General features: G+C 36.8%; 1 protein-coding gene across 1 annotated transcript in view; it reads left to right on the top strand.

The window, feature by feature from the left end:
* The first annotated feature begins 4294 nt into the window (after nt 1-4294).
* LOC107194614 overlaps nt 4295-19035 on the top strand; it is a 42449-nt gene continuing 27708 nt past the window's right edge. The window contains exons 1-4 of the mRNA XM_015584259.1: nt 4295-4518; nt 5201-5304; nt 14434-14595; nt 17100-17183. Of these exons, the coding sequence (XP_015439745.1) occupies nt 4295-4518; nt 5201-5304; nt 14434-14595; nt 17100-17183 (574 nt within the window). The remainder of the gene's footprint in view (nt 4519-5200; nt 5305-14433; nt 14596-17099; nt 17184-19035) is intronic.

Below are 19035 nucleotides of genomic sequence, written 5' to 3'. Positions count from 1 at the left end.
GAATAATTTTATCTAAATATAGATAAAACTTATATATTTTCTAATATGTAGGTATATCCGTGTAACTTTTTATACAAAGCTAGCGTCAGAGCAATGGTAAACATTTCTCAGGGCAGAATTTTTGTAACATCGCCATATAACAACAATTTTCAGATACTTTCTTTGTCACGTACTATACGGTTTTCTGGTTCTCGATCGAAGTCCGCTCGGGATCGCTAGGAATCGGCCAAGACAGCAGCCACGTAATCCATCGAACCCGCATGAATAATTAATCGCACGCGTGGCCGTTGCGAGCAGCGAACAATGAACAAAAGTCATCGTGTCAAGCATGTCAGACGCGCCGCGTGTTTCGCAAGTGCAGCGGAAATAAAGGGAGTCATTGACGCCACCGTGGGCGAATTAATGGGAACACGTTTTGTCCTCCGAGGCGACCCATTTTCGTCGATTTGTCCTCCCTTTTCATGAAAAGAATAACAATAACGTCTGAGAAGTTGGTTTTGTCCTCTAAGGCGACCTATTTTAGTGGATGCATTCTTCCTTTTCGCAAAAAGAATAACAATAACTCCTGAGAAATTAATTTCGTCCCTTCAGGCGAACGATTTTTGTTGATTTGTTCCACCTTTTTGGAGAAAAAAGTGACAATAACATTTGAGAAATTAATTTCGTCCCTTAGTCGACCAATTTTTGTCGATATATTCTGCATTTTTGAGAAAAAAAAATAACGTTTGAGAAATTAATTTGATCCTCTAAAACCGTCTATTTTCGTCAATTTGGTCTACTTTTTCGCGAAAAAAGGAATACCAATAATGTCTAAGGAATTAGTATCGAGAAAAATGTATAATGAAAGTATTCGAATAGCGGAGACAAGTGTAAAAACTTCGTTACATAAGAATTGCATAATACGATACGATAGATTGTATACTATTTCAAGTGTCTAGACGGAGTAATGATTCAGGATCGAACGGACATTCGGTCAGAATGAAATTGTAAGTATATAATTTTGTAAATGTGTCACCCTGATGGTTGTATTAACGAATAGATTGGATGTAAATTATACGCTAAATGAATTATGAAAGGATTACGACGAGGGAATTAGTAGAAGAGAAATTTAAAGTTATTACGCGAAATATTGTGCTAATGTGATATAATCTGATTAGAAAATATAGGTAGAGTGCCTGTTACACAATGTATGAATTATGAGTCAAATATATACTGGGATGTGACTGAGAAAAAAAAAAGGTTTAACGTTACTATTGGACGTATTTATGAATGTGATAATTTGAATCGATGTATAGATTAAGTAATGCAATCAGGTATTTATCTGAAGAAGAACTTCAAGTTATTCTTGCAAGTACTAATGGAAGATAATCTGATTTAAGAAAAATACTAAACCATATTGCGTGACAAAAATTACAAAATCATTTCGAATTAAAAAGAAGAAAAACAAGTTAAATCTACTCTTCGAAATATTGTTTTAACCCTCGTGCACTGGTCGGGTCAATATAATCCAAAGCCAATGTGTGATTCTGGTCATATAATTAATGGAATTTCAAAACATCAAATTAGTATTCAACAGCACTTAATATATTTGGCTTGTGCGGTTCAATATATGTATATAAAACCTCTGACCACATAATTATATGCAATTTCAAAACATCAAATTAGTATTCAACGACACTTAATACATGTGGTTTGCGCGATTCAATATGTATATAAAACCAATGTGTGATTCTTGATTACGTTTTTTATCATAGAAAGTAAATTAAATTGACACCAATACTTTACATATTTCATTAATTCGATTTTAATACAATTTAATTCAAGGAATAGTAATGCAATGATTTATTGAGCAGTCCACGAGTGTTACGATTATAACCCGAATGATTCGTTGGAAATATTGCATAATAAAAATTATAAATAAAATTATAAAAATTATCATTGCGTAATAAAAATTATAAATATGATCTTCGAAGTATTTGAAGTTTATCTTCGAAATCTTTTACTAATGTGTGTACTCGCTTCTGGCTCGCACAGTACGTACATATGTACGCAAACCGTGAAGATTAAGCAACATGTACTGAGATTGTTGACCATTTGTACACTTCCGTGACTCCCTGAAATTATCAAAATAAGGAAGTCAGAGATGTTTGTGAAAAGGAAAAAAAAAACATTTCTCCTTTACAACAAGACGTTTGTAAACATCAAGAAGTCGATTCAGTAAATCCATACGAGTGAATTTCTAATTTCCCCCTTGGTTTCGAATTTGATAAATCGCCGGATGAGCGTGAAAACGTCTTCTAACTCTAACAGAAACACTGTTGCGTAACCGAGCGCACACGCACGGTCGATGAAAGTCAGCCGGATTAAATACACCAAGAAAGCATTTCGAAAGTACATTTATTTAAACTCGTTTATTACGTAACCCGTCTGCGTTACATACTCCCGGTTACGGGGAGAAGTTGTAAAGCGTGTAGCGTACGAGTTTCGATTGATGTGCAGGTGATTAACACTAGAGAATTACCAAAGCAGTCAAAATGACTGGTTAGTGACACTCTAATAACGATGATTAACATTTTACAGCACTGTATTTTCTGAGATTTTTTACAATTATTATTACAATATGAAAGTGAAGAAGTTAATTAATTTATGAATTCGTATATTTCTAAAATTTGTCATGTTAATCTATCTGGTAGAAATAAATATACGTTCATCGTCGGCAGTTCTAGTGTTAATACACCTAACCCTTTCATTCTCAAATTATTTAAAAATTACGAAAGGAATATTATATTGCCTTTTTGTGTATATTAGATGACATGATGAGAATGATTCAGAAGACAATTTGTACATTTTGGGTTTAAATTAATAACAAATGTGAATAGTTAAAAATTAGAATGTCTGTTGATGTAAAGTGATCGTCGAATAAAATTGTTTTCTTTTTCTCGTAATACACCGAACGTCCCCTTTTTTCTGTCGTTCCTTCAATCGTATTCATCACGCAGTAAAGAACAGGATAATCATTTATGGAGATGTTGCACGTGAAAAAAGGATGACACGTGTAATTTGTTATTTAGTATGTTTCCTTTCGTAATTTGCATGTTGTAACCAGCGAATGTAAGTAGCGAAGCGATCATTAAGAATATATGAATGAATATATGATGATCATAGAATGATATTGCATCTTGGATAAATCAAAATGTCTAAAAATTTGTTCAGTGAGCATTAGGTTACTGTTTTCATTCTATAATTGGTATTTGATTATCATTAACTCGTTTTCTAATGGGCAACGAATGGGAAGCAACAGGTGGCAGTGAGTAGATAGTACTAAATTAGTGGTTCATAGCAGGATGCACAGAGAGATTCAACATTATTATTACATTTCGTGTATTACACAGAGACATTCAGTTTTATAATTAACTGCTGTTCCAGTCTATTCATTATTCCCGTGGCTATGATATTCGAGCATAATGCATGAATAAAACAAGAAAATATGACAATCTTTATTTCCATATTTTCATTGTAAAAAATATTTTTAAACAATATTTAACTCCCAATTATAATCCAGTTGACCAGATAACTTTTTGAATCTCAATACTGACATGAGCCACAAAGAAAGACGAATAAAAAAACATAATCTACAGCATTTTGCTCTACGGCAAACGCGAATAAGCTGTTTCTTCTACTAATACAATTACTTCGACACGATCGATTGCGAAATTCCATGTGTAAACAAGGAGGAAAATACAAAATTGTTAGTTGATATAGTCAAGGACAACTGACGAGTTCTCTGGTTTTCTACAGCTAATGGGTTAATAAGTAGCTACCAAAAATTGTCAAACTAAGTAGTACCTAATGATAATATGTAGTAAATAATACCCAATGATAATAAATTGTACATAGTACCGAATGATAGTAAATAGAACCCAATAATAATAGATAGTAAATAATATCCAATGATAATAAATGGTAAACAGTATCCAATGATAGTAAATAGAAAAAGGTATCCAATGATGGTAAATAGCCAATAATAGGATTTAAAATTAGTAAATAGTACCCAATAATAGTAAAAAATAAATGGTACCAAATGGTAGTAGATAGTAAATAGTACCCAATGATGGTAAATAGTAAATGATACCGAACTGTCCGTAGCAAATTGTACACAATGACCGTCAACTAGGCGATTATGAAACATATGGTTTCTGAAGAGTAAATGGTAAACACCGGAGACTCTCTATGAATGATTCATAAGCAAGATGAGTCACACTCACCTGGTGATCACTGTATCGCCATCATCACGATGCATTGTCTTCCGAATTGCAGAAAGTCCGAAGGCTCGAAGGAAGACGAGAAGCAGCAACAGCTCCCAGTGGATGAGAATCGTTGCGCCTGCTGTCTGAAGCCGTTCCTCCTTGCTCGTAGTGTACGTTGCAGCGATTGCGGTGGCAGATCCTGCAGGAAAGGCTGCTCCCATTGGGACTCATCCGGCAACGCCTGGCACTGTCTGTTCTGTCGTCAGCAAAGGTACCTAACAACGACATTACTATTCATCAGAGATGGGCAAATTCATTATCTAGATAAAGAGTTTCGAATAACAAATAAAAATAGTCCTGTTGTCTAAAGGTTAATTTAACGTTAATGTGGAAAACTACGGATACTAATTTGTGTATAATGTATATACATATATTTATTTTTATTTACTAAAAAAAAATAATACTTATATTTTATCTTTCTGGCTATCTCCGAGTACCTTCTGAAATCCTCCAGTTAGTCGTTAACCCTCAGGTGTGACACTGGGTTAAATTAACTTAGAATTTTCATTGAAAATGGTACTACTGGCGCCATGTAATAGTAATTTCAAATATCCTAAAAAAACTTTTTTTCAGAATTTTGCTTTTTCCTTTCAAGAATTTTTGTAAACATGATGAAACTTTCAATGTTAATTTTTAACCATGAAAATATAATCTACAATGTTCAAAATTTATCTGAGAATTTTTCGCGACTTAATTTAACAAATAGATTTTAAACAATAATTGATTGAATATTGACTTGGGTCAAATTGACCCACTGCAACAACTACATTTGAAAAAGGAGGTGTGACGATCGCCGAATAATATCTGCCGCGCGTAACTGTACTCTAAAACATTACTTAATTATCTCCGGCAAATATTCTAACGGTTCTTTAATGAGAAATACTCTTCTCCAGGCACTGGTTAAATAAAACCGCGCTCGCGGCCGCCGAGGAATCGATCGACCAGAGAGATCTACACCGATTCTTCAATACGGCTAAATCACGGGTCTACGTTGCAGGTTTGTATTGATATTATCTCTGATTGATTATATCTCTTACGCTCCATAAACGGAACTGGCTAACGACTTGAAAATATTCGTCGTAGCTTGACACATTACGCGAACGTTTATGCAAATGTAGAATTTTATAGAGCAACTTATTAGACGTTCCAATAAGTAATCCACTATTTTTTTGTTTAATTATGAGGTGATATATTTTAAAGCAAAAGTACCTACATTTTATCGATCTTTCGAATATAAATGTAGCAGTCTAGATCTGTGACTTCCGTAGAAACCGAATACTGAATACCTCCAACGAAACACGAAAATAATATACAAAAGGGTGAGACGTGTCGAAGAAAAATCACCAATCATGTCCAGAAGGACGAAAATACCTCGGCAGTCGTGGAAATCAATCGCGAATGACAACGCGATCCCTTATAAATAATGCAAGTTTCGTGGGGTCGAACATTCCTATGAGTTCCTCTCCAAATGACGATCCCACGGAAAGAAACAAAAGGGAAAAACATTGTCCGTGGACACTGGCTACCTGGTGACGGTCGCGTGGTCAATTGTTCGCCCCTTTCGGACGAATTGATTTGCAGGTGGGAGTCTGTGGGCGCGGTGAAACGATCGACGAGCCGATGCTGTGCATACTTAGAGAAGGAATTAATCGTGAACGTCCTGGAACGACAACCAGGGAAACATTCGGGCGAGTTTCCACGATCCAATCGATGGAAATTCTTTCGTGAGAGGTGTTCGAATTTCGAGAATGCAAGTAGTATCATTTTATCTACATAGAAGCTAGAAAAGAAGTAAGAAATTGGAAGCCAGACGAGTTTTCGTAATTGTTTCTGTAAATATTAGAATCTAAACATTCGAACGCACGTCAAGAGTACGAAGTTCGTAATCTGTCGATAAACGGTCTATTCAGAAACTTATCCTCACGAACATAAATATCTACTTTTTCTATTTTTAATCTCGCGAGTCACCATTGTCTCCGCCCAATCGTGTGGATAAGTCTTATCTACGGCTTATTAGACCTATCGCAACTGGCACGCCAATATGCTACTCTTCTTGTGCCGACAACAGCAAAAATTACCAAGGTGGATTAAGCGATAATTGAATTAACGAACGTGAAACGGTGGAAGCGTAACGTTACAAAGATACGAATTCCTCTAACGCGACAAGAAAACTCGAGAACCGGATTTCTCCGATCCAGTTGAATGGAGCAGGGATCGAAAAACTTATGGAACTTTTTCGTAAGTTTTATTTAAAACACGAATCCTGGAACTTTTTTAAAAATACGTTCTTATATTATAAATTCCTACGACAACAGATAAACAAAAATTCTTGAAAATAAAATAAATGTAAACTGCAAAACGTGTAAAAGCCCAGTAAATGACTGCTACATTTCTTACATATTTTTAATAACAATTGTACTTATTAACGTTTGCTTAATACACTAAACTAAAAATATGGCATATTAAAAGTGCAACTACACTTCATTTACAAACACTTACTATTTTTAAATTTATAATTTACATTTCTTTGCTTAATGATCATTCACTGGTATGCAGTCAATTACTGGTTTGTTTACCCAACTGCGAAATTAATTTTACGCAAAATTTCGTAACGACATTTAAATATCCAGACTTCCTTGCAATGTACGTGTCACCCATATTTGGGTGACGTGGCAGTCAAACTGTTAACCCTCGTACAGCGAATGCAGGGTCATTTTGACCCATCTAAATGTAACATATTAACCTGAAAATATACTTAAAACATTATGCACAATTTATTCTTGAAACTTGCGTACAAGAGAAATTTTATTTGAGTCAAATTGACCCTGCATTCGTCTGCCCCGTCCACCCCAGATCATTAAAAAAAATGGTTCAACATGTTATGTTTAACAATTAAAAAAAGGTTAAACGAAGCATATAGAAGTTCGAACAAAATGTTTTTAAAAACGAAAGATAACTATTTATTTCGATCCCTGAATCTTCTAAACGAACCGCTAAACGGTTACGCGAATCCGTGACACAAAGCGCCGCAAAAAAAAAAGTAAAGAAAAATAAAATTAGCCCGGATGCTGGTCTGAGAAAGTCGCCAAGTGAAATGTTAATTGACGTTGATTCCATTTTGAATGGCCTCGCTCCCCCTTCCCTCGGTCTATTGTGCTATCTCGAGCGTCCTTGTTCACCGCCAGAAAAGTCGTGTAACGGAAGACCAGCCCGAACAATAAGAACGGGACGAAAAATCTCTCACGGTGGATTCCCCGCGATGTTCATTGTTCGGTGCGCGCACAACCCACGGATCTTTTTCCCTTCCCCCTCCTCGTGAATCGTATCGGACCGTTTGATCGGGAACGGAGCCGCGTCTAACGCGAGATAACCAAGATACCAACGACCGACCTCCTACCTCATCTCGCCGTGGAAACTAGCATTCCTTCGTTACGTTTCGGAAAAATGCAAACCGTCACAACCGGATACGATGATCCACGAGTGTACAGGGTGTCCCACCTAACGTGAGCATCTTCGAAATACAGTGAATTATTACACTATCCCCGATACACTAATCCCTCTATCGTAGGCATTGTATTATTTGAGAAACCTTCGAACATTCATCGAGGATTCACTGTATTTGGTTAGATGGAGCAAATATTGTGATAAGCAAAAATTTTTCTCAAGGTCATATTTATATATTTGTAAGGTCATAGATGTTTTTTTTTAATGGGTCTACACATTTTTATCAGCATGGGGAAATAGTTGAAAGCAAAACCAATCCTATGGCCTATAATAGTGTGACCTTGTGTGTGAAATATCCACAAATGTATTAGGGTATATTTAAATAATACAATGACTACGATAGAGGGATTAGTGCAAAAATGTATCGAAGTTGATGAATGTCCGTTTGGGCATTTATTACAATGAATTTTCTGCAAATTAAGAGCGAGTGAGATACTAAAGGTGCCCACGTTAGGTGAAACACCCCGTATAGGGTGGATGCACCAGTAAATGAACCAATGCCTGAGCATTATACATACATAAAAACGAGTAAATTAAATTGTTAAAATAAGCAAATGATTAAATATTGTTTTTTTTTCATATTAAAACGATTTTTGCTTCATTGCGTTAATTAATTATATCGGATTTATTAGACATGAAGCATGAAAATTTCTCTGATTCAGAATATTTAAATGGGAGTCGATCTTTTTTATTGAACATGAATATAAGCCATCGAAATGGAGGAATAGCCAATTAGGATCTATTTAGGTGTTGCAAAAACACGAAGCAATGTGAGTCTAATCCAAAAGAAACTGCATTCTTTCGAACACAGTTGCACATCAGGTTTCTCCGTTTGTTAACCGCCGGCCTATACCAAGGATCGGTTCTTTGGCCAAACATGGTCAGACTGCACCGTGCCGGACACTTTTGTCTCTGTGCTCTTCGTTTTTCACGAGCCGAAAGATCCGCGCGAGCGCTCGTTATTTCTTCTAGGAAACGAGACGAAGATCTCTCGTGCAGGCTGCTCGCATACCGGTTGGCAAAATTTCTGAAAACCGGATCCTTCTACGTGTAACGAATGACCGCGACCTCGAGTGACTCTCTGGGAATCGAAAACCAAGTTCATTTCGTAACGTTTTTTTTATCAATCCTCGATGGATTTATACTTGTGGAATAAATATTGTGCAGACTTATAAATGATATAAGTATACAGGGTGCGGCATATAAGTTGACACATGGAAATATCATAAAAACAAAGCATTTCATAAGAACGTATTTTACACAAAAATTCTTCGATTTTGAGGGGAAGAGAGAATGACATTATTTAGTTTTAATCTGATGAACGTTTCGAAGGTCATTTGAAGGTCAACTTCGTTTTTTTAAACGGATACCTATATTTTTTTTAACGGGTTATTAATCCTCGCAAACAATTTTTGCCTGAAACGTTTTTTACTTTTTTATTCATTTAATTTTGAAATAAAAGGTTCGTTGATCAAACATAAGCAAAATTGGGTTTTATTATGTACAAAAGCATTATACTGGGAATTATCATATATAACTGCGATAAAACTAAACAAGTTATCAAATGTCAACGAATGAAAAATAGCATTAGACCGTGTCAAAATGTAAAAATATACTTCTGTACCACTTATATATATATCCTGTAATATACACAAAAATACATCGCATTTCTTTAATAATTTTTAAATAATTTAGTTATGAAAAGGTTCAACTCAAAATCTCAATATTTAGACTTACACCAGCACAATTCTCTACCCGCCAATTACCAATCAAACGGGAAAAAAAACAGACCTTCCCACAAGGTCAATTAAAAAGATATCGTGTCGCTCCGTTCAAGGAACCTTCCAAGAAGACTTCAACACAAGTTCATTCCCCACGGAATCGAGCGGAGCGCAAGAAGGATCGAAGACAACGACCGTGATCTTGAAAGTATATAGGTACACGAGGGGGATAGGGGGGGACGATCGATTAGAAGGATCGCCCCCGGCTCGGATTCCGATGGTAAGGTTTTCGGCCCCCTTGGCAAGCGGAACCGCACGGCGATGGCGTCGGCTACGGCGATCGTTGGTCTCATTGTCTCCAGGGGCCCCCGAGGTGGCGAACCTCAGTTCTGCTCCAGTACTCACGGGAGTAACATCGGTCGCTTACTCCCGTAATATCCTTCTTTTGCTCTTTCTCTCGTCCACCTCTGTGGCCCCGTTACTACGAAGATTCCGTCGTCGTCTCCGCTCGAATACGCGGTGTCTTTCGACCCGTTCTGTCGTCTTTCGGCGAGACACGTGTGTATTTACAGTGATCACGGAAACTAGCAAAAATCGGTTCCTCGACAATGAACTATCGATTAGAATCGATCGAACGTCAGGCCACGCGGGAACAGTGCAAGGTGACTGTCCACGGGCCGATCGAGGAGCTGAATTAATAATCCTTCCGGCTGGCGAATAAGAATATCAATGGAAAGGGACACGAAAGGACGTTCAGGTTGATTTCGATGAAATTCAGGGGTTCGATTTAGAGTTTACACGATTGATTCGTTCCGAGGTGTTTGACCAGGTGTGTAAAGAGTATATTGTGGTAGTTGATCGTTGAGGAATTCTGAAGATTTTTGTGAATATTGTCGATGGTGTTGGGGCAGGGATGTTGGAAGTGTGCGGGATATGCAAGGAAGTCGTGGGTACTTAATCGAGGCTGGACACTTGGGACCGGTTGATTCGGTTCGGGGTGACTTGGATGGAAAGTGGATTTGAGAGGTTGAACGGATTGATAGGGATCGTGGGGATTTTTTGGGGATCTTGGTTATCTTCGTTTGGTGACTGCAACAGGGACGAATTTGTGGAATATGATGATTTTTGTTGTTTGAGGTAATCATCGTGTTGCTCATGATTCGTCTATGCTAGACAGACTGGATAAATAAAATATATGCAGACTGTATAAATAGAATTACAAACATCAAGAGGAACGGTGAAAATTGTAGATGGACTTCGGTGCTTCAAGGGATCTAAAAGGTGAACACAAGGATCAAAGGAATTCGACGGTGGGAATACCAGAAGGCAAGTTTCAAGCCAAATCTGGAGGGAGAGTGATCTTGATCCAGAATCCGGTAGATTCTAGAAGCTGCCCATAAAAAGTGATCAGAATCCAGTAAAACCAACACACTGGAGCACAGAAAGTCTTCGTCGATTGAAATAGGAGAAGCAGGGCGAATCTGAAGAACAGATGGCAATTACCATCGTCTAGAATAGGAAGAACCTGGGAGCTAAAGGTTTCAGAGATTTCCAAAGTCAACTCGAATTTGGAATCGGAAAATCGATCTCGATCGTCGAAGGTCCATCTCCTCTGCGCAGATCCATTGGTTACATAGAGAGACAAGCCACCAGGAATTGGACAGAAAGACTTCCAAAAGATTCACGCCCTGAACCACAATCTTCTCGATTCTCTCGAATAAATGATACACCTGGAGTTGAAAAAAAGATTTTCAGAAGATTCCGGCCCTCAACTACAAACTTCTCGATCCTTCGGAAGAAATGATCTACCAGGAGTTAGACAGGAAGATTTTGAGAAGAATCAGGCCCTGAATCGCAATTTTCTCGATCCCCCGGAACAAACGATCTACCCGGATTGAAAAGAAAATTTTTCGGAAGATTCAGGCCTTGTACCTCATCATCTCGATCCTTAAGATCCCAAAGCTGTCGGTCAGGCGCGAAAATATCGAGCGAGGACGATCGTGTGCCCGCGATCCAGTGATAACCGACGGATATACCGGTCCGTGCGGTCCCCCGCGAAGGAAAATGCGGTTACAAACACGCCGGGAAAAAAGGAACAAGCTTGTAGATCTTTAATGGTCGTCGATACTTTCGTTTAGAAAGCGCTCGGTCGTGTCAGTCGCGCAGGGATCCGCGATCGCGGCGCATCCGTTCTGTAACGGAACCGCGCACGAATTTTTGAAACCGATCCCGCGAACGGTGTATCTGCCTTGGGCCTATCGAAAAATAAAAACGATGTGAAACGGCGATGTCGTCTAAGGAGGAACTGTCAGACTCGACGAGAGAAAGTTTTTTTGCCGCATGAATGAGTAAGTTCTTTTTCCCTTAGTTTCTTTCTTTTCGTTCGTTCGTTCAATTTAACACTGACACTATTTGATGTGTGGAGGAGTCTGTGTGGGATTCTCGGCCTGGCGCAGTTTTGTTGTGTTTAATTTGTTGTTTTGTTGGTTCGGAGGAAACTGTCCTCTGTTCTGGTCTACTTAGTGCGGGAACGCACACGGTTCCACGTGTTTGTCTTATCTTCCGATAGAATATTTACGTGTGGTGGTTTGATAAGGTAATAGGATATGTTAATGTCGGATGGTACCCCGTACACGATGACCCACTTCGAAATGACAACGTATGAACAGCTGTTTTGTACCCATATCGGAATCACCCCATTTCGGAACTTACTATAATCTTTTTCGCCGCGCTCGGTTGTAGAAAGTTCATGTCCAATTTATGCTCTTCGTGTGTGGAATATTGTTGTAATAGTATTATTCGCCTGTCAGTTGAACTATTCTTTTATCTGCGTGACAGGTAAACGAATCCTGGTGGATGTTCAAGCCTCTTAAACGTAAACCTGTCTCGTGTCTGTTTTTAATCTGCATAGTTTTGACGTGTCGAGGAGGTTGGACATATAATTTGTGAAATGTGAATGAATATTATGGCTTTTATTCGTTAATTTGGAATTGACTCAATGTGTAATTTGTTAATAAAATGATTCCAATGGGAATTCCTATTAGGTTCAGTCGTGGGTATCTTTCACAGTGGAGACTATGAATTATTACTAAATAACAATTAATCCTTTCGTAACCCTGAATTTTTTTCTAAAGAATTTATTGTCTATTTACTGATCATCGTGTCTGCAATGGGATGCTAAACTGACAGTGAGATCAATATTTGTTCGAGTACTCAAGTAGGACGTATGAGGGCCACTGGTTACGAAAGGGTTAAATAGCAACGATAATAGGAATATTTAAACTGAAATTTAATTTTTTTAAAAAGACACTTACCGTGTGCAATAACGACCCAGGTGTAATATAGGGATGTTAATTGTAAAATGCAGTGAACCGACATAGTCGGAACTTATTTGTGACTCAACCTGATAATTTTCAAATACTTCAAATTAATAAATCGAATATAAAAATTTCAATCACGTTCTGTCATTATCTAAAATCAACCGATCAAAATAACGAAGAACAAACTTGAATCAAAGTTTGCATGCACAAAATCGTGACACGAAATGGTACAGGTTCTTCAATTTTATAATAAAAATGAAAACAAAGTAAAAGTTACTAAAAAGAAGTCATCAACTTTCAAGAAATTCATATTTTTGTACGAATAATCTAAATTGGATACAATGGCGTATCCTTAGAGAGATACATCGTTCAAATGGATCAATATGCACTAAAATCGACTCTGATCATTAACCGAGCCGTTCGTTTACCAAAGTGATTATCTCTGCAAAAATATAAAATATACAAAGTTAACCACCGATCAAGTGCTTTGGCGCTGAAATTTAAAAAAAATGTTAACGTGGAGCTACAGTCACTTTGGCCTGTGAACAACTCAGTTAACCCTTTCATTCCCAAATTACGTAAGAATTACAAAAAAAAATTTTTGTATTTTTGTCTACATTACATGGCATATGAACGATTCACATCAGCATTATAACATTTTGAAGCCTTTTAATGCTATTTTTCATTCGATGTCATTTGGAAACTTTTTTACTTGTATGTACCATACAGTTAGGTATAATAATTTACATTATAAAGCTATTATACATAATAAAACCTATTTTTCTTGCCTTTCATGGTAAATTCTTTTGAAACGTTTGAAAGAAATTAAGGCTTTATAAGATTTTATTGTACTAGCTAACAATGCTCAACACTTGAATTCCAGCCAATGAAAGAAATAGAGGATAATACTGTCTTGTTTTACTGATATGTATGCTTTTAAACGCATAGTAAAATTTGTGTCACGCCATTTATACAAGACTAGAAGAAACTATTATACAGGGTGTCTCATTTAAGTGTGACCTCACCCCCTGAATATATTAATTGTTTTATAATAATCTTTTAATTATGAAAACGCAATAAATATTTGATCCATAATTTGAATAATATTAAATGGTCAGTATCCCGTAGGCGTTGTTTTTTTCAAATGTAATTTTTTCCTCGAAGTTTTCAATGTCATCGATAATTTTTTCAAAATAATTAGATATTTTTTTTTATTGATATTTGCTATGATATGACCTTGAAAAAATATGTAGTTATTTAAACAAATACATCGATGACCTTGGAAACTTCGAGAGAAAAACAACATTTGAAAAAAAGATCACCTTTGCAGGACACCAACTACTTAGTTCCATCCAAATTAGGTATAAAATATTTGTTGCGTTTTCACAATTATAAAAGATATTCGGGGGTCACACTTATATGAGACACCCTGTATATTCACAGAGACAAAAAGTTACATGATACTCTAAACTTTTTATTTGCAATTTATAACGCGTAGACATATAACTATAATGGGAACGAAAGGGTTAATTGCATCCAAATGTTACGATCTGTTCAATATATGTTAATCTATTTTTCCAGGAGTGGAAAATGCAGCGGCCAGCTCGGGCCTGGCTACGGCCAGCGCGAAAGAAGAGGCGCACGCGATGGAAACTGTACGAGACTTCGTTGAGAAGATCGTCGTGGGTTTAATCGGGAAGATGGACGACGCGCCGATCAATCGGCTGTACGATCATCCGGCATGTAAGTTAAAATGTACGGCTCTGTTCGAACACTTCTTTTACTTGATTCTATTCTGGGATCATCGGTACTCTTCGAGGGAATCGAGCAAGGAAAAAGCGAGTAAGAGTACCCGGTCAAGTTCGTGTTCGTTCACCTCGTGGATAGAGCTAGGGTGCGATCGATCGAAAGAAATAATCCTCGACATAGGTACGACGATTCTTTCTTTTTATTTAATAATAATATTTATTAAACGGGTAACACCATTTGATAAAAGAAATACAAATATAAAAATATTAGGTGTACAAATTAATTCGTGGCGTTCTGTTCATAGATTTTTCTTTTATTTACAAAAAAAAAAATATGTATAGCCTAGTCTTGTAAATTTCCCTATGGCTTTCTACACATTTACGTAATTTCTGGGGCAGTTGACGAATCCTCTCTAGAAAAAATTATGGTGGTTTGGAATCGATGATTATCTGTGGAGGCCACGAATTATTTGTGCACCTAATACATAAGAATACAGGAATAGATTATTTATGGTGCCGAATTAGTGTTGAATTTCCCTACTGCTGTTTTCGCACGGTTCTTAAATGAAAGTGGCGAGTTGCAATTTAAAAGAGGTCTTATGTGGAACCTACTGAGTGTATCGAGCAAGGAGAAAGAGAGTAGAAGGTTCGATCAAGTTCGTGTTCGTTGATCTTGCGGAAAAACCTCGATCACGATGAATCGGAAGAAATATCGTCGACACGATCTTCCGCTTCATTTGAAAGAAAAGTTCATAGACACGGAATTCCTGCCGATGAAACAAGTTACGAAGTAGTCACAGAGAAAAGGTTTAACAAAGGCGGCACGTTCTCATGCATACCTTGACAAAAAAAGTAATTACATACGGGTTCGAGTAGCAAGACAGAGAAGATTTAAATGGAAGTAGATCGTTCACAAGTACGCATTAGCAAGAAATAAATTACACTCCTGTTTGTAAGTAGATATTGGGACACGTATCGAATATGAAATGAATGTAATGAAGGCATGTTCGGAGGTTTGGTATAAATATTGTTTAGAGAATATTTATTATCGATCGACAACACTTATGCCAGACTAAAGTAATAAAAGTGACCCGAAAAATATAATTTTTGTGAAACATATTTTACTTATACAGACCAGGTGTTCTGGTGCTTGTGAACAATGGTGTAGCTAAATTATAGTAGTATATGCAGTATTGAAACGTGGATTATTAATTTACGCAAAATGCAAAGAAATTTGGAACTATAATATTTAAATGTGAACTGAAATTATGTCAGAGTCTTGTTTCCTTTATCAACACTAGAATTGCCAGCATTCAATGTATAGTAAATAATATTGTATAATATATTAACATATAATGTATAGTCAATTAAAAGCACCGTTATAATTTCAGTAATCATAAACTAAGAAATCTGCAATCCGCCATTTTTAGTAATTCAAATGTAAAACGCTACGTTAAGTTCAAAGTAAAGGTAAAAGATACTAATCGGAACGACAAATTTTTCTGTATTCTGTTTTGCACTTAAAATTCCATGTTCGAGTGATAAGTAGACTGCAGATTCTTAATAACTTTTCTAAAGTAATTCATAAGAACAAAGAATAAATATAAAAACCTCTTTCTTCTCTGAAGTATCTCATTGGGTTCAGAATAAAATAGAAAATTTTGTCTTTAACTGTATCTCAATGCATAAAATTCGTAGTCTAGTGTTGAGTTTTGAATTTTTTAAATTTATTTTATTCGATTTCGAGCGTGTCATCGGTTCAACCAGCAAATGCTGCCATCTGCTGAAGACGCGCGAACACCTCGCGAAACGAACGAACCGACATGTCTGGGGAGGGGAGCCTCGAATTCCTTTCTCGATTCCGCCGACGACGTTCGCGGTCGCTCATCTATTACACCACTTAACAATTAACTCTCGACAGCCTCGATCGCCATCACTTTTTTTTGCCTTCACCCTCTATCGCGCCGCGAAACGCGACGTTACCCACCTGCCAATTAACGTCTCAAGCACCTCGATGGCTTCTTTGACGTTTCGCCTTCCACTCGAGGCCCAGAATTCATGGACCATGAAATTGGAATAAAAACAAAAATTTATGGACATTCATGAACACAAATGTCAGATAAATTTTTTTGTTCTTACTATCAAAAATTCTCTGTTACGTCACACTCGACATAGAAGACTTTTATTTATTTGCATTCTGAATATTTTTATACCTGTTACAAATAGAGTGAATGTTCATAGAAATTTATACTTTTATTTTACTGTTTTCTACACGTTGGAGTATTGTAAATGTATGGAATCCGTAGTGAAGTTGTAAATCCATAGATTTCCATGATTTATTAATTACGAACAATAAGTGTACAATACCTATGTTTTGATTTGGCAAGGTATTATGTTTAATTGAAAAGTGAAACGGTTCAAAGAAGCTGTCTCGAGATCGTATATTAATTGTAATGTTTTGTGGTGTCTACTAACTGCTCGACTAACGCCAATTAACAGATGACAAGCTTTTGGAAGAGCTTATTATTCCCATGGTCGACGCTCTCACCCGTATGGCGTTGGTTCTGCGATTGTCGTTGTCAGGTAAGTGACCATTTAACGCAATAACACAATCGTCTGTTAACAATCTCGTTTGCTCTTTGATAATCGACAAATATTTCCAATGCGATAAACAACAATCTACACAGAACGTCAATTAGAGAATGTGCAGTTTTTCTGATAAAGTGTCGAGATTCCTGACACACAATTGGTAGACACTACAAGGGAATCTGTGACAGCCGTGTAGTACTGGTTGGCCATCGCAGGCGCAGTCTGTACATCACGATACTAAAGACTGAATTATATTTAAGAATAATTCCCAGACATTTCGTTTTAATAATCACAAGAAAATTATTAAATTTATGAGCAATCGTGGACAGTTCTTGAAGAATCGAAATCACAAATTAAGTTGTTCCCAAGCAGTTTATTAAGCACAAAATAAACTAAAAATTATACCGATCCTTGTCAAGGTCCAATTTGTTGACATTAATTCGGAAAATTACTCAAGTAATCTTGGTAGTGACATTAATTCTTACAAAGTCATTTAAACTTCTACGAGTCTGTCTACTTAGAATTTCTACAAGAAATATTGTTATCCAAGTATCAGACTTGAGAAAACAGAAACAATAAACACAGAATAGACCAGAAGGAATGTTACCACTAGATAAGAGGTTATTCTACGTGGGAATATAACTCAAAAATTAAATTAAAATTGCTCTTTTACGAGATAATCGAATTCGAAAATCTACCGAACAATTGAATAGGAGTTGGATAATCCGTCTGATCATTATATCCGTTTCTACTTATTCTCGGCACGAATATTCACATATGATAGATGCATCTCCGAATTCGATTATCTCGAAACCTAAGCGTTATAGAAAAAGGGTGTATTATACACTTCGATTAATTTTTTTAAGTCATAAATCGTCAAAAATTTATGCGTTCAGTTAACAAAGGTTGTTGGTCTTGTTTTAAATTCTACTATGATCTTAATTTTACACAATCTTGTAACGATATTTAAATAATCCAGCCTCTTTGCAATTTACATGTTACTCATGTTAGGATTACATGGCAAACAAAGTAATGGAATAACAAACCAATTTTTGTAAAATTACCGACAACTTAGCCCTGATTTTTCCCAGCTAAGAAACGTTTCCAAACGACTAGTCAGCTCGTCTTCGTCAGTCGACAGGATAATCGAGCGAATATAATTCATGGAAGACTCGGTCTTTCCATTCTCTCCACAACAATTCAATTCGAACGTCATCTCGGTCCTCGTTACATAAGCGGCACAGAAATCATAATCGTCGCCGGCAGCCACGCTTCTAGCGGCGGTTTCATTCCTTCCCACGAGGAAAGGAACAGATCTCCGTGGAAAATTGTCAATCGGAGTGTATATGGCTCGCTGAAAGTTCACGAACCGAGGATTCTCACACTAAAGAACTGTGCGTCAATCCGAAGAATTTCCTGAACAACGTGATTAAGACCGTCCCGAACAATGAACGATTATTATAGTCGAGCACAAGCTGAGAGCTGAATAGAAACTTTTAAAATGTTTGATAGAAATAATTGCGAAACGAGTAGCCTGAAGAAAGAGCTCGAGGGAACGAGAAATGGAGGTGACGACGCTTCCATACCGGTGCTACATCGTGCGTTCTGTGTCATTGAAGTTGCTGTTTCATCGATATAAATTCGACCAAAGAATTTTTGACAACCCCTCGAGATCTACCAGAAGAAATTTCGATCGAGAATGACTCGTGAAATCACGATCATCGTGGGCACCCTGTGGACACTTACGTGGGACACCCTGTATACTTCTATATGGTAGATACATCTATCTTATAAAACTATTTAAAATTTATTTGAAATACAAAACGTTTCGGGAAGAGAACAAATA

The sequence above is a fragment of the Dufourea novaeangliae genome, unplaced genomic scaffold (genome assembly GCF_001272555.1).
Source record: "Dufourea novaeangliae isolate 0120121106 unplaced genomic scaffold, ASM127255v1 scaffold8, whole genome shotgun sequence".
Lineage (NCBI taxonomy): Eukaryota > Metazoa > Arthropoda > Insecta > Hymenoptera > Halictidae > Dufourea > Dufourea novaeangliae.
The sequence above is the reverse complement of the archived record's forward strand: the minus strand, read 5'-3'. Positions and strand labels throughout refer to the sequence as shown.